The sequence below is a fragment of the Rhinoderma darwinii genome, chromosome 4 (genome assembly GCF_050947455.1).
Source record: "Rhinoderma darwinii isolate aRhiDar2 chromosome 4, aRhiDar2.hap1, whole genome shotgun sequence".
Classification (NCBI taxonomy): Eukaryota; Metazoa; Chordata; class Amphibia; order Anura; family Rhinodermatidae; genus Rhinoderma; species Rhinoderma darwinii.
Window position 1 is genome coordinate 116,636,412 of NC_134690.1, and position 22,073 is coordinate 116,658,484.

At 42.5% G+C, this 22,073-nt stretch overlaps 1 protein-coding gene across 1 annotated transcript in view; it reads right to left on the bottom strand.

The window, feature by feature from the left end:
- The window catches only part of MINDY4B (MINDY family member 4B), a 62,709-nt gene that overhangs the window by 33,332 nt on the left and 7,304 nt on the right, over window positions 1-22,073 (bottom strand). The window contains exons 3-4 of the mRNA XM_075864007.1: window positions 7,268-7,435; window positions 6,038-6,157 (exon numbers count right to left, since the gene is read on the bottom strand). Of these exons, the coding sequence (XP_075720122.1) occupies window positions 6,038-6,157; window positions 7,268-7,435 (288 nt within the window). The remainder of the gene's footprint in view (window positions 1-6,037; window positions 6,158-7,267; window positions 7,436-22,073) is intronic.

Below are 22,073 nucleotides of genomic sequence, written 5' to 3' on the forward strand. Positions count from 1 at the left end.
GAGCGGCTTTCAATATAAACCCTACTTCCTCTTTGGAGAGAGACAAGCCCAAATCCCTTTCCCATTGTCTCACAAAATGAGGTTTTTGCGAAGATGTCTCCAATAGAATGCCTTTATACAATTTAGACAGAACTTTAGACGGGGTGGCCGGTAATAATATGTAATTTTCTAGCCAGGTCGGGTCTACTTTTAATGGAGGTGATTGAGCTTTGAACATACCAATGGTAGTTGTATAATCTGCCATTTGTAGTGCGTTTGGTTGCTTCAGATCCCGTCCCTTAAAAACCGATTGCAAGTCGGGCGGCCCATCTAGTTCCCACAATTCAGATACTTGTACCTTATTTAAGCACCTCCAAAAATCCGCTGTTCTATCGGACGGTCTACCCAAATATGAGGGCAAGACACTCAAAGGAGCAAGAGGCGAGAGGAGCTGTTTTGACATATTCAAGGCTTTTGCCGTGTGGCACACCGCCATCGTTCCCTTAGTGATTGGGCTCAAGTATCCCTTTGAGGAGTACGAGGCAGATCGAACCCATAGCAATCCCAACATCTCTGGTCCCATGAGGGATCTTTCCATAACCACAGACAGAGAGGTATTACCCCCGTCTGCCAGTTGCGTCCAGCGGGCTAAATGGTTCGCTATAAAATAAGTTTCCAGATCCGGTAAGGAGATGCCCCCTTGCTCCTTCTTTTGTATCAGGAAGGAGTATGCTAGTCTGGATCTCTTAGAGCCCCATAAAAAGGAAATGAATAGGGATTTGAAATTCCTGAAGTAGCTCTTCGGAACCTCTATAGGTAAAGCACACACCAGGTACGTAATCTGCGGAAGTATATAAGTGGCGAGTAAGTTCTTCCTACCAAACCACGACATAAACGGGATTCTCATGGATAACAATTGCTTACGGATCTTAGCAAAAAGGGCTTTATAATTGAGACTAAAGAGCTCCCTCAGGTCAGCAGGAATCATAACCCCCAGAAATTTTATAGCCCCGGATGGCCACCTGAAGGGGGTGCAATTTTGCAGTTTAAGAATGATCCGGGAGGAGACATTGATATTTAACGCTTCCGACTTGCTAAGATTTATTTTGAAGTTGGAAACGAAACCAAACTTATCGAACAGCGTCAGTAGGTGCGGCAGAGCCGACAGTGGGTTGGTGATAAATAAAAGGAGATCATCAGCGAATGCTGCAATTTTATGCTCTACCGCCCCTACCTTCAATCCTCTAACCTCTTCATGCTGTCTAATATATAATAACAGTGGCTCTAGGGCCAAAATAAAAAGAGCCGGGGAGAGAGGACAGCCCTGTCTGGTGCCATTTTTTATGAAGAAAGGGGCTGACAATATTCCATTTACTCTAATTTTGGCTGAAGGCTTTGAGTATAGGGAGAATATGGCACTTATAAAGGGCTGGGGAAACTTAAATTTTTCTAAGGCACTTTGGATAAACCTCCAGTCGACCCTATCGAAGGCCTTTTCAGCGTCAGTTCCTAAAAGGACAAGAGGAACCCTCTTCCTTCGCGCGAGGTGTATCGCATTAATAACTCTAGTGATGTTATTCTTCCCTTCCCGCCGCGGAACAAAACCCACCTGCTCTTCTGCTATCAATTTCGGTAAAAATTTAGCTATTCTGCTAGCCAGTAGTTTGGCCCACCACTTCACATCTGTGTTTAACAGTGAAATCGGCCTATAGCTTGCACAGTCATCAGGACTCTTTCCTTCTTTTGGAATGAGAGTAATGAAGGCTTCCAGAGCCTGCGGCGGGAGGGAAGAACCACTCAGGAGAGAATTACATACCTCCAGAAAGTGTGGGAGAAGTATGCTACTAAATTTTTTGTAATACGTGATGGGTAGTCCATCTGGCCCTGGACATTTCCCCGAGGGTATGCTCGTTAAACTGGTCTGCAACTCTTCTATCGTGAAGGGGGCCAATAGGGATGTATTTTCACTATCTGATAATTGGGGAAAAGTCAGTTTGCTGAGGAAAGACCGAACCGCCACTTCTCTGTCTTCGTGTGCTGAGGCTAATGAACTCGCTGGACCTTGAGCGTCTAGATTGTATAAGTTAGCGTAGAACTGTCTAAAGGCTTCGGCCACTTGAGGAGTGGTAGAAACCCGCTGACCCGAGGCAGTCTTAACAGAGGAAACAAAGGATTTCTCCGTTTGAGTCTTGAGCATTTTGGACATCAATTTTGAGCCCCTGTCCCCATGTAAATATATACGACATTTGAGTCTCTGAAAGGCCTTTGCTGTCTGTATATTTAGCATATCTTTAAGATTATGACGGAGGGAGTCCAATTCCTTGCGTAATGGAGCTGTCAGAGTTTGCTGGTGTAGTCGTTCAAGAGCCGAGATCTGCGCCAGCAAAGACTGCATTTTCTTATTCCTATCCTTCTTCAAACGAGAGCATAATGCAATGAATTCACCTCGGATAAATGCTTTATGGGCTTCCCATATTACTGGCACTGTTACATCAGGTGTACTATTTAGACAAAAATATTCCTCCAATTTCGCACCCAAGACCCCCGTGTGCACCTCATCTGAGAGTATCGTGTCATTAAGCCGCCAAGACCAAGATCTGACCGGCAGATCTCGAACATGTATTGTAGCCAGCACCGGGGCATGATCTGAAACTGTAATATGCCCTATGGAAGTTGACTGCAAATTCGAAAGGCACGGCGTAGACATAAAGATGTAGTCTAGTCTGCGATATACTTTATGTCGATGTGAATAAAATGTATAGTCTCTTTCCTGTGGATGGGAGAGACGCCATACATCCGTTAGCTGGCAGTCATATAACATCAATTTAAGTTTGTGCATAGCTCGATGAGTGAACACACGGGCGGTCGAAGTAGAGTCGAGATCAGGTTCCAGCGCCACATTTAGATCCCCTCCCACAACTGACATCCCCTCCCCAAAACTCTTAAGTATACGTAATGTCTTAAGCAACCACGGAATCTGTTTATCATTGGGGGCATACAAACATGCTATAGTCATCTTGGTGTTGCAGAGAGAACCCTTAAGAAAAATATATCGGCCTGCCGGGTCAGCCTTTGAAACTTCTACTTTAAATGGAAAATCTTTATGAATACCTACAGTCACACCTCTAGAGGCCGATGTATGGGTACTATGGAACCACTGGCTGTACGAGGACAACGGCAAGCGGGGTAACCTCTCATGGCGGAAATGAGTCTCCTGCAACATCAAGACGTCCGGCTTATCCTGTTTAAACATTTTGAACACCTGAGACCTCTTTTGCGGTGTCCCAAACCCATTTACATTCAGTGTCAAGAAAGTAATCGGGGCCATGACCCATTCAGAAAACAATTAGCTTCATAATACAATGTAGGCGTGAACACCGGAGGGATGCAAAACACACATATAACTATATACAAAAGAAAAAATAGAAAAAGATGTAGTGAGGCAACGACATTCCATAGGCAAAAAGGTATTAAGGGGGAACCTCCTATCCCACAGAGGATGTCCCTTGTCTTAAGATGTCGTGGCCCGACTACAGAGTTGCAAGGGGGGTGAAACGAGGAAACCAACCTCATTCAATGTTAAGAGAGAACACAGACTTCCATATAATCTACAAATCTTGTGCCATAAAAGGAGGGTGTACGTGCTGATGAACATCATAACAACACAATGACAGGGCATAAATCTTATAACAACTTAGCCAAAAAGTAAAGGATATAAAGTGGTCAAATCCCCTCTAGCGGGGGCCCCGAACGGGCTCATGGGGCTTCCAGTTGCTGTCCAAACCCTCTCCTTGTGTTGCTACGTGGGGCCTTAAACTTCCGGGGTTTCTGCCAAGTGTGCGGATCAGGGACCTCGCATGTCGGGACATCTCGCTGTATCGGCATCCAGTCCGGTATGTCGATTTTCTCCATGCCTATTTTCGGCCAGGCTTTAGCGAGGTCTTCTGGCGTCCTGATAGTGATCTGTCGACCCTCCCTCAGGATCGCCAGGCCGAACGGGAACAGCCATCGCATGGGTATCTTCCTTAGCCTCAAAGCTTCGGTCAAGGGCTTCAGCAGCCGTCTTTTGGCCAGGGTGCTGGCAGCTAGATCCTGGAAGACCAGTATCTTGCTATCCTCAAATGCCAAGTCGGGAATCACTCGTGCAGCCGAGAGAATGGCAGACGTGTCCAAAAAATTGAGCAGACCGCAGATAACATCTCTGGGAGGTTCGTCTCGAGATGGCTTAGGTCGTAATGCCCGATGGGCTCTCTCAATAATGACCTGCGCCGCTTTTTCCTGTCCCAGAATGGTCGAGAAAATGATCCTCACTGTTGGCAAGATCTCCTCTGTGGATACCGTCTCTGGGATGCCTCTCAACCTGACATTTTTCCGCCTGCTGCGGTTCTCCTGATCCTCCAACTGTAGGTAAGTATGATTTAGATGGGAGACATGTGAAGCTACTGCACCTTGCACGGCCTCCACTTGTTGCATAATGGCGGATTGAGTGTCCTCCAGTACTGCCACTCTTTGCCCCACATGCTGTATGTCCGCTTTAATGGAAGACAGTTCCTTTAATACTGGGGACATCGCGCTAGCCAATGCTTTTTTCAAGAAAGCTCTAGTGATAGGTAATGGATCTGACCCACCTCCAGCATCAGAGTGCGTACAGGAGCTCTCTTCATCAGAATCATCGTCGCGGCTTATTTCCGGCGGGAGTGATTTCTCCGGCGCCATCTTGCTTTTCCCGGCCGGGGAGAGATGCTTTTTATGGAGGAATTTCTCCATCTCCGACTGCGTTTTACCGGTTTTCGGGGTCCCCCGGGAGTCACACGATTTGTCCCGACTTGTACGGACCATTATCGTGTAATTAAAAGCCCTCCAGCCGTGGAAGTCTGCGTCTCAGTGAGGAGCGCCGGGATCAAGCGACCATCTCACAGTGCGGTTAGCTCCGCCCCCCATTACATGAAAGTACTTAATATAATCTAGTTGTTTGGTTTTAGTCATGGCTGACCATATCTGCTCAGCTTAGTCACCAGTGCATTTTAAAAAAAATAAACCCATATTCCATAAAGTGATAAGCACCTATTCAATGAAAAGTAGGAACAATGGACTGGTAACAAAACTTTCAGGTGAAGATACTGCAGACTATGAAAACATGCAGCATTCAATATACAACAAGCAGCAAAACTGAATGGTCATGTATATCAGTGTCTCTCAACCCCAGTCCTCATTTAGGCCCGACAAATCATATTTTGAAGATATCCCATTGAGGGAACAATTGTGGCAATGCCTGATGCCCTGAGAATAACTATACTGTAAAATGAAAAGATTTATCCAGCTCACCGGTGTCCAGCGTCTTCAGTGACCCAGTGCATGGACCTCGCCCTGGCCCAGGCGTCTTCAACAGCAGCAAAAAAAAAAGGTATGATCCAGCAATTCATGAAGAAATCTCAGGACTTTATTGTATAAACATTAAAAATCCACCCAGCACATAAAGACAAAGGACCAGTACGCTTACGCGTTTCAAACGCCAACTGCGTTCTTAGTCATAGCCATAGTCATAGAATAATTATATTACCTCTAAGGAATCCTGTAAACATGACCTGTTGGGGAGACCTGAGGACTGGAGTTGATCCAATTAAACTCTATTCACACTATAGTTTGCAGTGCACATTCAGTGTATGCACCTGGAAAGCTGACAGCGCATAAGCCGAATGTATCCATAGTGCGCTATTGACCCAACGTATGCCAAAAGAGTATACTTTTAGCATACAATGAGGAGCTATGCATTGGCATACCTTTTTATTTTACTGTATGGAATAGCATAGTCGACTACACTATTCCAAAGAAAGGTATTCTGGAAAAAAGTTTATATCCCATTGGTCGGAGATATTCATTTGGAAATACTCCTGTCTTATACCTCAGATGGAAGGCTCAAACAATGTGAAAGAGCCTAAGGAAAAAAAACATAGAGGGCAGCTTCCAGCTAGACAGCAGCACTAAATGCAGTTTTTGAGTTTCTCATACGGTTTAATTTCCTATCATTTTCAACAGTAAAGTCATTCTAGTTACTTACCTTCTCTGCTTCAATAGCATAAGCGAGTTCGGAAAAGGCCTCTCTGAACTTGAAAAATGACTTTTTCCATTCATAGTTGAATGTTTGAAATGTGTTTCCAAACAGAATGTTCCTCAGCGCCTTAAAAATATTGAATAGTGATCTGCGTGATAATCACATAATGGCACCGATGCAAAACACTGATCCTATCAAAGGATATATTTGTATATCATGGGTCTAAGACCACGCACATAAATCAAATATGGCACCTATGAAGGAAATGTATGCTCAACACATATAAAGTAAAAAAGTGAAAACGCGCGTCAGGTCGGGTGGGTATGCATGGTCACTGATCCTAGGCACTTGCCTTCTAAAACAGTAGTCTCCTTTTTCCTTATTCAGGAATGTCAGGCCAATATTCCCTTTTTTTGTACTTTATGTATCCTACTGTTCCGTTTACTCCTTGCTTGGTATTTTGTATCCAGTCATTTTCTTTCATTACTGTGTCTGGTGGTTTGTGGAAAATTACCTTCCCTCCTTTTGTGACCATATTTTTGTCCTGCATACTCACCATTGTTTTTTTTATGTGATTTGTACTGTGTTTTTTTTATTACTTGTGTCTGTTTGTAATGTATACCAATAAAATCGATGTATTTTTTTTTTTACTTTATATGGGTTGAACATACATTTCCTCTATAGGTGATAATCACATAAGTAATATAAAAAATGTTTTTCCCAAAGGCACAGCCCTGTTTTTAAATTCTGCCATCTTTCCGATCAGCTGATCACTGCTGATCCATCTGCTGTAACTCCCAATAAACAACTGCTATTACTAGGGGGCAGCATACTTTCCCATACAGTGGTCTCTGCAGTGGAAAGTGCAGGTAGGAGTCGCTCTTTTTGCAGCAGCTCACCCCTCTATAACACCCGTGTGCCCTAATTGGCCATATGAAAATTTAGAAGAAACTAGTATTAGAACTAACTACACATACATTTATAGGATCAAATCTTGAAATAATTAGATACATTTGTGGCTGCTGTAATGCCGCTCATGGAATGACGCAGACACTAGGTGTTTCTTAATAACAATGCTATTAGAATATATAACTGTTTCTTTTTCCTTTCTTTGTACAACCTCCCACTGAGTTAATAACATTCTGCTTGTTACGGTGCAACAGATAGTATTTCCCAGGTTCTTTGTTGGTCCTGGCTTAGATTTCATCTGTTGCTTTACTGACAAGCTCTGCTTACCATTGCCATTTCTATTGAGATGGGCTGACCACCGAGGTCTGATGCTATTATCAGCTCTCTTGGGATGGAATAGAAAATACTTCCTGGGAATGAGCCATGCTTCTTGCTGCTCGAAGTCTCTGCTCTCTCCTCACATTCTTCATCTGCTTTGTGGGGACCTTGGTTTGTCTTTGAACAACAAAATATTAAATGAATGAGTAGAATCTCCATATCCTAAGCACTAATAGACGTGTGTGTTGTAGACATCTGCGTAAATTATGACATTTAATGACAAGTCTTAGGCTATGTTCACACACTTAACAAAAAAACGGCTGTAAATACGGAGCTGTTTTCAACAGCCTCTGATTTTCAGCCGTTTTTTATGCACCAAGCTTTTTTTACGGCCATTTTTGGAGCTGTTTTTCTATAGAGTCAATGAAAAATGGCTCCAAAAACGGCTCAAAAAGTGACATGCAATTCTTTTTTATGGGGCGATTTTTTTATGCACCGTTTTTAAAAACGGCTGCTTAAAAAAAGCCCCGTGGGAACGGAACGCCGTTTTTCCCATTGAAATCATTGGGCAGATGCTTGTGGGCATTCAACCCCTGCATTTTTAACTGTTTTTCAAGGCGTTTACGGTCCAAAAAGCGGCTGAAAATAGGTTGTGTGAACATACCCTAAGGGTATGTTCACACAGCTTATTTTCCGGCTGATTTTGGAGCGTAAAAGTTTTGTTTTACGCTCCAAAGTACACTTGAAATAAGCCTGCAAAAAGTTTCCCATTGATTTCAATAGGAAATACACTGTGCTGTTCACATGAGGCATATTTTTATGCTGCTGAATTCAAAAAATGCCTTGTAAAAAAGAGTAGCATGTCACTTCTTGAACCGTGTTTGTAGCTGATTTTCCATTGACACTATGAAAACATGAAAAAACTGCTAAACACCCACCACAAAATAAGCTTCAAATTAAAAAAAGCTTAATTTTCAGCTTCAAAAATGCCTTGAAAACAGATCCTGTGTCCCCTTGTAAACAGCCTCGTGATTTTCAGCCACTTCTTTTTGTACGTGGGAACATACCCTAACAAATTTGGCTTGTAAAAGTTTGTGGAAAAACACACTAAATTTAAAATGAAACAATAACAAAATATTAACGACACTTGACATAATACTTAATCTACCGTGATCCTGTTCTACTTCATATTGCATTAAAAATGGTGAAAATATTGTCAGAAGGAATCCATTTGCGTCCCCCTTCTACTCAAAGATCTCATGTCAGACCAATCTTTTACTGGAGACAAATTGCTACAAAAGGAATAATACTCCCATAATACTCTTTCTGCGGGACAAGAAAAGCTACGTCATGTAGTCCCTTGTTGAAAAGCCTCAGCTGAAATGGGCACCACACTTACATCATTGTTTGCATGAGGAGCTTGCGGTAAGTCCTGCAGACTGCCATATACTGTAGGTTTTTTTTCTCCTGTTTAATTTTTATTCACATTCATTTAAAGAAAGTGACATTTTAAGGGAATATTTCACTTTCTATAAAACGGTTTGTTTTGGTTGTAATCACATTTAGTTAAAAGATTTGTTCCATGAGGACAACCCCTTTCCATATGCCCCATGCCTATATATAAACATTATAGATGAGGTTCCTTGGCTAAGTACCACCCTGTATTAGTCAGAGCGGAGAGAAATTGGAATGGGCAACTTCCACTCTGGAGGACACAGTAAAAAGGTAAATATGTGACTATCTACGCATATTTGGGGAATATATAAACAGATTTATGTTAGTTTACTGGCATAAAAAAGTTGCGGATTTTGCCACTCGCCAAAGTTGCGCTAAAATTTGTGACATTTTGCTTTTATCATCACTTCCCGAAAATAGCTAGAAAAGGGGTGGGGCTTTGTCAAAGGGGCGGTGTCTTATCATAGCTTACTTTAGAAATTGGCAAAAGTTATGGCGAAATCTACACCTGCTCATAGCAGGTGTGACACACCAGTCTTAAAATATTTCCCCCACTATGCTTTATGAAGGGGCTGTTTTAATGAAACAATCTTCCATCATCTGATGAACTACATTGCTGTCCTAAATAATGCAGTATTCTCAGAACCACCAGGAACCCTTCAGTGCTGCATGGGTTTCTGTATAACTTGGGAGATGACACACATTTATGAGACTTATGTGCTGGACTACTCTCTCAGCCAATAAATATGACATGCATTTTACAAGTTATAGAAAAACGCAATAAATGGCAAAGGGGTAATGGCTCTTTTACACCTGCCAATTATCGGGCAAATGTGTGTTACAAAACAGGGCAAACGCTCGTTCATCGGCTGATTGTATCGATTAGGCAGCATAAAATATTATCGTTTAGGCATCACATCTCTCTGTGTAAACGGGAAGATGCACTGCCGATAGGATAGAAATGTATGGGGATGAGTGATCGGAGTAACGAGCGATCGGACTAACGAGCGCTCGTCCCATACACAGATCCTTGTGAAAGGAGCAGACAAGCTGTTCGTTGATTGGCGCTCGTTTACTCAGGCCTCGTCGGGCCGTGTAATAGGACCTTAACACCACATTGGCAAATACTACAACGTGCCTAGTTTAGGATAGTTATGTGCGTCCTGCAAGGGAAACAATACTAATCTTAACTATGTTTCATCGCATTTTTTCTATAAGACTTGTTTAGGTTTGCTTACTTGACTGTGATCTCACCAGATCTACTCGATTCATGAATGACTTATTTATTTTTTAAATCATATGCAGTTGTATAAACAAATATTCAAAGAAAAAACTATTTAAATAAACATAACTAATATTAAAAAGACAAAAAGGATAGGTAGAAGATAGAGATGATCAGTTTTGGGTATTTATTGCACTTTGAACACATTTACATCCTACTATGTTACATTGCGGTGCTACTCAGAACTTTGTTTTACAAGGGTCATTTCAATGGGACAATTTGGAATTACAGAAATATTAATATCACATTTAAATGTCTTTTTTTTCCCAGAAGAGTTGATTTTCCTTAGATAAATTATTTGCATTATTTCACACATAAAAATGTTTTTTTATCTGTAAAAAAATTTAATTAAAGTAAATTATGACAAATCTCTTTAAAATAATCCAAAAAGACAAACACATTTTATAATCTGCAAGCATCTTTTAAATGACATTTCCAGAAAATGACTACATAATGTGTACTCGTACAAGGATCTCTATAAAACAAATACTGTTGCATTTATTTAGCCTGAATCTGCAGTACACGAACCTGCTCATAAAGTGAGGTGTCACTTACTATTGGTCTCTTCCTGACGTCTTCCTGCAGTAATTCAATGTAACTTAACTTTGAGGCATCTCCATTCAGATGGATTGCACAAATATTCATAATAACAATGTAACAGAAGAAGTCACAGATGGAGGCACTTGTGATGACTGATAGGGGGACTGTGGTCTCTTCCAGCACCTGCAAAGATACTGCCTTCCCAACTCTGTCTTCTCAATTACCAGATAATAGGACTCTTTAAGTCTTGCTGAATGCAAAAGCTGAGCCATGGAGGGAGATGTATTTAAAGGCTATGGAAACCTATAAAGACTTTGTTTTTTTTCTAAAACAATATATCATAGTCTTTGGTGCAACTTTGTAATTGGATTTTAATTTAAAAAAATTGTTTACTTTTTGAGATACAGGATACATAGAAGCTGTATCTCAAAAAGTAAAAACATTTTTTAATAAAAAACATTTACAAAGTTGCACTAAATACTAAATATTAAATACTAAATACTATAATACGTTGTATTAGTAAAAAAAAAAAAAAAAATAAAAAAATCTTCAAAGGTTACCATAACCTTTAACAAGACAGTGCATTATGCAGGGTTCTATAACCAAACCAATTTTGCAGTATGTGAATGTAAAAAATATTTCTCTTCTATTTTGCTATTTGTGAAACATGTTTTGCAGTATCATAGATACATAACTAGAGTTTTTTTACTACAGCCACCCAAGAATTTTTGGGCCCTTTGACAAGACACAATTTTGGGCCGCGCATCTGCAGGAGTGCACTTATACATTTAACCTAGTAGGCACAGCTGTCAAGGAGAAGAGCACACATGCAGCTGCAACAATTTTTTTTATGATTGCCATAACTGAATATTTACCCAACAACCACTATAATTTCGCTTAGGGGTTAGTACATTTTGTTTTCAGGTAGCTGGGTGGCTTATGGGTAAATACAGAATGTTGCTTTTGGTATGAGATGACATAGGAGTAAATAATATCCCTGGTGGTCTAGGTTGGCTAAGCGGTTAATACATTTTATCCTGGGTTGCCTATATAAATAAAGGAGTTAATGATGGGGCCTTGACTTATGAAGGGTCTAATGCAGGGGTCTCAAACTCGGCTGGATAAGTGGGCCACATATAGATAAAATGGGAAGTTGACGGGCCGCATTACTTTCAAATTTGATACAATACAAAATTATTGTTAATCAATTAGTTATTTGAACTACTATAACACTATATTACTATAATACTAATACTACACTACTATAATAATACCGCTAGGTTTAAAATTTGAGAGAATTCTCCATGTGCTTATATCAACAATCCAGTTTTCCAGTTTAAGTGTCGCTAAATGCAGTTCGGCGGCTCAGTTGGCAGCGTTTGGCAGACACACATGTCAAGATTGGGCAGCCCCTTTTTAGATAGTGCCACAGTGCCCTCTGTAGATAATGCCGCAGTGCCCTCTGTAGATAATGCCACAGTGCCCTCTGTAGATAATGCAACACACCCCTAAATAATGCCACAGTGTCCTCTGCAGATACTGCCACACACCCAGTTGTAGATAATGCCACAGTGTCCTCTGTAGATAATGAATCATCTTAAACTTCCCAGACTCCATTTTTGACACCACCGCCAAGGGGCCACAATCAAATCAACCAAAGGAAGACTTGAGAAGGGTCCCGCCGTCCTACCCAAAGCCACCTCCGCGCCAAGCTTGGATCTAACCACCTCGGGGAAATTGAACCGCCGAACCCACACATCCCCCATCACGCAGAATTCAAAAACCCAAATTCAAAAACCCACCGAAAAACCGTCCCTCAACAACGCAGCATGTGTCCTATTACCATACCGCCCTAGCCACGGTATCGCGCCGAGGTTCACCGGAGTCTTCCCCTTTTCCAGCCTTCCCTGAACGCTTGAAACAATGGGAGTAGTGGTGAGCTCCACAGCAGCCCGAGTATTCGTGGTGGAATTTGCAAGAAACTACCACTGCCTGTCGTTAAATGGCCAGCACACCCCTTTCTTGTTAAGAGCCTGTTGGCCAGAGGGCTGTCCTCAGGCCCCTCCTTGAAAGGGTACTTGACGCTGCGACATCATTTGCCGTATCCACAATGGCAGGTCCAATTGGACCCACCGCATAGACGGGCATGCGGCCAAACATTGGCAAAATTGTTTGTCGTACCACCACCACGCTAGACCCCCATTTGTCTTGGAAGTGTCCCAAATGCCTTCCACATAACAAAACAATGATGCACATTTTTCAGGAAATTTCGCCCTCCAAACACTTGCAAAAATACAAAACTCTTTTAAATTCTTAAAAGTCTTTTGAATTCTTCTGTACCTACGATTACGTTCCTACTCCTCCCGGTTTTTTTTTCTTCTCCGCTTCTTCCGTCTCTGGAAAATCATCCAAAGGCAAAAGAGAAAATAACTCAACATGTTTTCTCAATCTTTTCCCGAAGATCTGCCTTTAAATGAGTACCAAGGGGACCTGAAAAGTCTTTGGAATTCTTCTGTACCTACGATTACGTTCCTACTCCTCACGGTTTTTTTTTCTTCTCCGCTTCTTCCGTCTCTGGAAAATCATCCAAAGGCAAAAGAGAAAATAACTCAACATGTTTTCTCAATCTTTTCCCGAAGATCTGCCTTTAAATGAGTACCAAGGGGACCTGAAAAAGCTAAATACGTACCCCTCTGAGTTACATCGGACACTGCACCCAGAACAAAGGCCTGACTATCTCCCCCACTAACGAGGGAAACTTCCACTGCCTGGACCCCAAACTCATCGTGACCGACCCCACTACCCACCGGAGAGGAAGCTACTGAACCAGGACCTACCCTCCAGGCGCCCACCACCCCGCTATCGCCCCCGGAACCTGACGAACTGTGTGCGCCGACAATAAACTTCTTACCTCCTCTAATACCTTTACAAAATTGGCAGAAGCACCAGAGAACTCACCTCTGGACACAGAAGATGAGCCGGCCGCACCCCCACTGATCGGCAGCACCTGCCGATTGGACTCCAACTGGACCTCTTCATGTTGCTCTTCAACCTGGACTTCAGCCGTATTGTCCATCCATGAAGACCGACCAAATCTCCTGACCAGTGTCAAGCCCTCCTGACCGTAAACCAAGGCCCTCCTCCTGCTGTCCGCTCGACGCTCACTCGCCGGTCAGCCCCGACCAGGAAGACCTCCAGGACTGTATCTCTCTGCCAGCCTTGTACCACACCTCCTGAACTCCATACGTTTCCGCTCCCGACTGACTGTCCTTGTCCTGGAACTTCTGGATCTGCCATCTCCAGGGAATTGACGAGAAGACCTGGACCTGCCAGTCATCCTGCAAGCAAACGACATGACTTCTGCTAAACAATCTTCCTGAGACCGAAGGCTCCCCCTACCCGAGTCTAACACCGCTAACCCCCCATGAAGGGGCCCCAATCATAGCTTCAGGGGCCCAACCGTCCTCATCCAGGGCCCCCCTTATTAATAAATCAGGGGGCAAGTATCAGATGGCCAACTGCATTCCCCTGTTTCCCTTCCTCTCAGGTCCTCGCCCATCCCGACCGCAGGAGGCCCAGACAGGCCCACCACAGCAGATCCCATAGCGACTTGCCTGTCCAAGATGGGTGAAGGACCCCCTCTTCACCAGTTCCCTTTCAGCTGGCCTCACCGCAGAGCAGCTGTCGTCTCCTCCTGTACCTCCACGCCTGTGGCCACCCATTTGTAATTCCGGGCTGGCACTCCTGCGCCTCCTGCTAGGCCGCACCTGGCTGAGACTTAACCCTCATCCCGAGACTTCGTCCCCAATCTGCCACCAGTGCCCTCGCACTCTCCAGCAATTCCTCCACAGACATCTCTGTACTGCAGCAACGCTCCCAAACCTCTCCTTCCTCTCGCTCATTTGGCGCTTCTGCCAAACTCCTCCCCTTGGCGTCATATGCAGCGTCGTCCGTCTCGGTCAAGCCGCTCTTCCCCCAACGTGCCGCGGGTCCGGTCAAGCCGCTCTTCCCCCAATGTGCCGCGGGTCCGGAGCTCTCATCCAATGCAACCACTCTGATCCTCCCCGTCACTGTTTATTTACATTGCTTCTTTATAGTCTTTCTTTATAGTCTAATATTCTCTCTGATATTTTGACAAACTGTTTGATCCTCATTAAGTTTTTATGATCCTTCCAGACCAGCTAGTTTGATTGTTTATCTCTGCATAGTATTTCTGACTCATGTGTCTAGTTTATTTGATTAACAGCTGAACGAGCTTAACCCCTTCAGGACTGAGCCTGTTTTGGCCTTCAGAACGAAGCCGATTTTTCAAATCTGACATGTGTCACTTTATGTGGTAATAACTCCGGAATGCTTTTGCCTATCCAAGTGATTCTGAGATTGTTTTCTCGTGACATATTGTACTTTATGTTAGTGAAAAAATTTGGTTGATAAATTCAATATTTATTTGCAAAAAACACCAAGATTTGGAGAAAATTTGCAAAAATTAGCATTTTTCAAAATTTAAATGTATCTGCTTGTAAAACAGATAGTAATAACACACAAAATAGTTACTAGTTAACGTTTACCATATGTCTACTTTAGTTTGGCATTGTTTTTTGAACATTCTTTTATTTTTCTAGGACGTTACAAGGCTTAGAACTTTAGCAGCGATTTCTAATATTTTCAAGAAAATTTCAAAAGGCGATTTTTACAAGGACCAGTTCAGGTCTGAAGTGGCTTTGAGGGCCTTCTATATTAGAAAGTCCCCATAAATCACCCCATTTTGAAAATTGCACCCCTCAAAGTATTCAAAACAGCATTCAGAAAGTGTTTTAACCCTTTAGGCGTTTCACAGGAATTAAAGCAAAGTAGAGGTGAAAGTTACAAATTTCATTTTTTTTTTTACAAAATTCATTTGTAATACATTTTTTTCTATACCACAGAAGGTTTTACCCGAGAAATGTAACTTATTATTTATTGCCCAGATTCTGCAGTTTTTAGAACTATCCCACATGTGGCCCTAGTGCGCTAATTTACTGAAACACCGGCCTCAGAAGCAAAGGAGCACCTAGTGGATTTTGGGGCCTCCTTTTTTTTAGCATATATTTTAGGTACCATGTCAGGTTTGAAGAGGTCTTGTGGGGCCAAAACAATAAAGACCCCCAAAAGTGACCTCATTTTGGAAACTACACCCCTCAGGGAATTTATCTAGGGGTATAGTTAGCATTTTGAACCCACAGTTGTTTTGCTAAATTTATTTGAATTAGTATGTGAAGATGAAAATCTACTTTTTGTCTGAAAAAATTTAGAAATTGTTAATTTTTTCAAGGAATAAAAGAGAAAAAACACCCCAACATATGTAAAGCAATTTCTCCCGATTATAGCAATACCCCATATGTGGTAATAAACTGCTGTTTGGACCCACAGCAGGACTCAGAAGGGAAGGAGCACCATTTGGATTTTGAAATTCTGATTTTGCTGGAATAGTTTTCAGTGCCGTGTCGCGTTTAAAATGCACTGGAGGGAACAAAATAGTGGAAACCCCCGGAAAGTGACCCCATTTTGGAAACTACACTCATCAAGGAATTTTTCTAGTGGCAAAGTTAGCATTTTGACCCCACAGTTGTTTTGCTGAATTCATTGGAATTATTCTGTAAAGGTAAAAATCTACTTTTTTTCTGAAAAAAGGTAGCCATTTTTAATTTTTACAAGGAATAAAGGAGAAAAAGCACCCCAACATTTGTAAAACAATTTCTCCCGATTACGGAAATATGCCATATGTGGTAATAAACTGCTGTTTGGACCCACAGCAAGGCTCAGAAGGGAAGGAGCGCCATTTGGCTTTTGGAGCTCAAATTTAGCTGAAATGTTTTTTGGGTGCCATGTCGCATTTGCAAAGCCCCTGAGAGACCAAATCAGTGGAAACCCCCCAAAAGTGGAAATTACACCACTTAAAGAATCTATCTAGGGATATAGTGGGCATTTAGACCCCACAAGTCTTTTGCAGGATTTATTAGAATTAGGCCGTGAAAATGAATATTAACATTTCTTCCACTAAAATGTTGCATTTTTTCAATTTCACAAAGGATAAAGGGGGAAAAAGCTGCCCAACATTTGTAAAGCAATTTCTCCAGAGTACGGCAATACCCCACATATGGTCAGAAATGTTTTTTCATTAGAAAGTAATTAACCCTTTCTGGACTGATCCATTTTTTTCTTTTCCTTTTTATTTTTTTCCTCCCCGCGTTCCAAGAGCCATAACTTTTTTATTTTTCAGTCAATAGAGCGGTATGAGGGCTTATTTATTGAGGGACGAGCGGTCGTTTTTCAGGGTACCATTTTTTGGTACATACAACTTTTTGAGCACTTTTTATTAAATTTTTAGGTAGAGCAAAGGTGACCAAAAAACAGCGATTTTGCAGTTTTAAATTCTTTATTTTTCACGTGAGACGCTCCATACATCACCCCCACACTAAGACATGCTATGTCGTGGTGCGCGCAGGGGTTAATGTGCAGCGGATGGTGCAGAGTGAAAATTACAATTTTCCACTCATATGTCATTTTAGTGCACTACATGTTATGCCCAGTTTGTGCCACTGAAGACAAATACCTCATAAAATATTATCCGGGTTCTCCCGGGTATGGCGATGCCATATCTGTGGACATAAACTGGTGTTTAGTCACGCTGCAGGGCTCAGAAGGGAGGGAGCGCAATTTGGCTTTTGGGGCGCAGATGTAGCTTGGTAGTTCTGTTTGGGGTTTTACTGGTGTTTCAGTTTATAATGTGGGGGCATATGTTATCTGTGCGGGGTACATCAGGGTATAATAAGAGGGTATAATAATTCAGTAAATAAATAATAATCCGCAGATATGTGGCCGGTGTCGCACTGATAAATGACGCCCGATCTTATCAGCTTTTGGGACACTCTGCACATTTTGCACATATTCTGAGAGCCAGAACTTTTTTAATTTTTTCTCCACCGGAGCTGTGTGAGGGTTTATTCGTTGCGGGACAATCTGAAGTTTTCATTGGTACCATTTTGGGGTACCATAAATTTTTTAGATCACGTTTTATTCCATTTTTTGGCAAGCAAGGTGACCAAAAACCATAAATTCTGACAATGTTTTTTATTCTTTTTTTTATGGCCTTCACCCTAGGCTATAAATGACCATTTTACTTTATTCTGCGGGTCGGTACGATTACAGCGATACCAGATGTATATAATTTTTTTATGTTTGCAGCGTTTGTGCAATAAAATCACTTATTTATAAAATAAATTATTTTTTGTGTCACCATATTCTGAGAGCGATAACTTTTTTATTTTTCAGTCAAAAAAGCGGTGTAAGGGCTTATTTTTTGCGGGACAGGTTGTAGTTTGTATTGGTACCATTTTGGCGTACATGCGACTTTTTGATCACTTTTTATTGTATATTTTGGGAGGGTTGGTAACCAAAAAATTGTGATTCGGGCACTGTTTTTCGTTTATTTTTTTCGCGGTGTTCACCGTGCGGGAAAAATAATACTACAGTTTTATAGATGGGGTCGTTATGAACGTAGTGATACCAAATATGTGTACTTATTATAGGAAAAAAAGCATTCTTTGTTTATATCACTTCTAACTTTTATTTTTACACTTTTTAAAAACATTTTTCTTATCTTTTTTTTACTTTTTTCACTTGTCCCACTAGGGGACACTTAGACTTGCAGCTCTGATCGCTGCTAGAACACATTACACTACACACGTAGTGTAATGTGTTCTAATGCTGGGTTCACACTACCTATTTTCAGACATAAACGAGGCGTATTATGCCTCGATTTACGCCTGAAAATAGGGCTACAATACGTCGGCAAACATCTGCCCATTCATTTGAATGGGTTTGCCGATGTACTGTGCAGATGACCTGTCATTTACGCGTCGTCGTTTGGCAGCTGTCAAACGACGACGCGTAAATTGACTGCCTCGGCAAAGAAGTGCAGGACATTTCTTTGCAACGTAATTTGAGCCGTTCTTCATTGAAGTCAATGAAGAGCAGCTGAAGATTACAGGCGTCAAAGACGCCTCGCATAATACGAGGAGTAGCATTTACGTCTGAAACGACGCAGCTATTTTCTCCTGAAAACAGTCTGTCTTTTCAGAAGTAAAAGCCTCTCATCGTGTGCACATACCCTAAGGGTATGTGCACACACACTAATTACGTCCGTAATTGACGGACGTATTTCGGCCGCAAGTACCGGACCGAACACAGTGCAGGGAGCCGGGCTCCTAGCATCATACTTATGTACGATGCTAGGAGTCCCTGCATCGCTGCAGGACAACTGTCACGTACTGAAAACATGTTTTCAGTACGGGACAGTAGTTCCACGGAGAGGCAGGGACTCCTAGCATCGTACATAAGTATGATGCTAGGAGCCCGGCTCCCTGCAGTGTGTTCGGTCCACTACTTGCGGCCGAAATACTTCCGTCAATTACGGACGTAATTAGTGTGTGTGCACATACCCTAACTGTCATTGTGACGTAACTGTCACACTGACAGGAAGCATCGGAGGACCGGCCGGAGGCTGCTCCTCCGAGGCTTCCGTACATGGCAACCCGGAGGTCATTGTCTGGCCTCTGGTTGCCATGATAAGGATCGCCAGCCTCCGCAAATGCATGTGGGGGGCTGCCGATCCACTGTAAACCTCTTCAATGTGGTGATCGCAATCGACCACCGCATCGAAGGGGTTAATTGCCAATTTCAGCGGGGACAGGCCGCTGATCGGCAACGGGGAGAGCAGGGCTGACACCCTGCACAGTTAACCGCCGCTGCGGTGTAGCGCCGCGCGGCGGTTAACTGTTGAAGCGCGGACGTAACCGCACGCCCAGGTGCGCGAAGTTACTGCTCACCTGGACGTGCATTTACGCCAAGGTGCGGGAAGGGGTTAATTAGGCCTAGACCTGAGCATCTCCTCCACTATAAATTTAGTTGTAGCATAAGGCCGGATTTACACGACCGTGTGCCTTTTGCGCACGCAAAAAACACGGCGTTATGCGAGCGCAAAAGGTACTTAAGAGCTCCGTGTGTCAGCTGCATATGATGCGCGGCTCCGTGATTTTCGCGCAGCCGCCATCATTATGACACTCTGTTTGTATGTTTGTAAACAGAAAAGCACGTGGTCCTTTTCTGTTTTCATCCTTACTTTTTACTGCCATTGTGCGAATCACGCGCGTCACACGTAAGTGCTTCCGTGTGTTGCGCGTGATTTTCACGCACCCATTGACTTCAATGGGTGCATGATGCGCGAAAAACGCACAAATAACGGACATGTCGTGAGTTTTATGCAGCGGACACACGCTACGTGAAACTCATGGACAGTCTGCACGGCCCCATAGACCAACATAGGTCCGAGTGAGGCGCGTGAAAAACACGCGCGTTGCACGGACGTATATCACATTCGTCTAAATAAGCCCTAAGGGGAAGGCACTTGTGCAGCGGTGGCATGAGGGCAGAAGTCATCTTTGTCTAAGTGTCACATTGGCAAAGTCTCCTGGCAGTTATACATGGCATGAGACAGGTAAGCTATGTGGACTAAACAAACAAACAAACAAACAAACAAACAAACAAACAAACAAACAAACAAACCTGCATACATTATAATTATGACATTCAACATTTTATCTGTTTTCGAAAAAAACTAAGAAAAATACAATAACACCATGTTCACTGCCTCACTACTCATCATTGTAGCTGTGGTTTGTTTACAATCACACCACCCATTTATGCCTTTGCTTAACTCTATCCACATCAGTCCCTCTCTCCTTCCCTCGCCCATGTACCGCTCCCATGCACTATTCACTTTCTTAAATCACCTTAAACCATCTCATCACACTGCTCAACACAAAAGTCACTCTCATAAATCAATGAACCATTTGCAGACTTTCTCCATTCTCCTGCTATAAGCTGCAGGGGACATCTCTCCCAACCCTGGTCTTCCCTTTACTACTGCTAAGCTGAACCCCTTACCTGCCACACATACACCGCATTCCAAATTATTATGCAAATGTTATTTTTCGCTGATTTTCCTAAATAGTCTATGCAAATGACAGTCAGTATAATCTTCAAGCCATCAACCGTTGGAGTATAATGCGAATTTGACTGAACAAATCTCCTAATGATAACAGATTTTTTTTTTAGAAGTAAAAAACTCAAAATGCACTGTTTCACATTATTATGCACAACAGAGATCAAAACATATTAAAGGTTGTAAAGAGAACTAAAATGGTAATTTGTTGAATTTGCAGCATCAGGAGGTCATATTTACAGAAATCAAAAGATCTTTCAATAAAAAAAAACAGGCCAAGTTACATGTTAACATAGGACCCCTTCTTTGATATCACCTTCACAATTCTTGCATCCATTGAATTTATGAGTATTTGGACAGTTTCTGCTTGAATATCTTTGCAGGATGTCAGAATAGCCTCACAGAGCTTCTGTTTTGATGTGAACTGCCTCCCACCCTCATAGATATTTTGCTTGAGGATGCTCCAAAGGTTCTCAATAGGGTTGAGGTCAGGGGAACATGGTGGCCACACCATGAGTTTGTCTCCTTTTATGCCCATAGCAGCCAATGACACAGAGGTATTCTTTGCAGCATGAGATGGTGCATTGTCATGCATGAAGATAATTTTGCTACGGAAGGCACGGTTCTTCTTTTTGTACCACGGAAGAAAGTGGTCAGTCATAAACTCTACGTACTTTGCAGAGGTCATTTTCACACCGTCAGGGACCCTAAAGGGGCCTACCATCTCTCTCCCCATGATTCCAGCCCAAAACATGACTCCGCCACCTCCTTGCTGACGTCGCAGCCTTGTTGGGACATGGTGGCCATTCACCAACCATACACTACTCCATCCATCTGGACCATCACGGGTTGCACGGCACTCATCAGTAAACAACACGGTTTGAAAATTAGTCTTCATGTATTTCTGAGCCTACTGCAACCGTTTCTGCTTGTGAGCATTGTTTAGAGGTGGCCGAATAATAGCTTTATGCACACTTGCAAACCTCTGGAGGATCCTACACCTTGAGGTTCGCGGGACTCCAGGGGCACCAGCGGCTTCAAATACCTGTTTGCTGCTTTGCAATGGCATTTTAGCAGCTGCTCTCCTAATCCTATTAATTTGTCTGGCATAAACCTTCCTCATTATGCCTTTATTTGAACGAACCCGTCTGTGCTCTGAATCAGCCACAAATTTTTTCACTGTACGATGATCACGCTTACGTTTTCTTGAAATATCCAATGTTTTCATACCTTGTCCAAGGTATTGCACTATTTCACGCTTTTCGACAGCAGAGAGATCCTTTTTCTTTCCCATATTGCTTGAAACCTGTGGCCTGCTTAATAATGTGGAACGTCCTTCTTAAGTAGTTTTCCTTTGATTGGGCACACCTGGCAAACTAATTATCACAGGTGTCTGAGATTGATTACAATGATCCAAAGAGCCCTAAGACACAATACCATCCATGAGTTTAATTGAAAAACGAATAATTAAATGTTTATGACACTTAAATCCAATG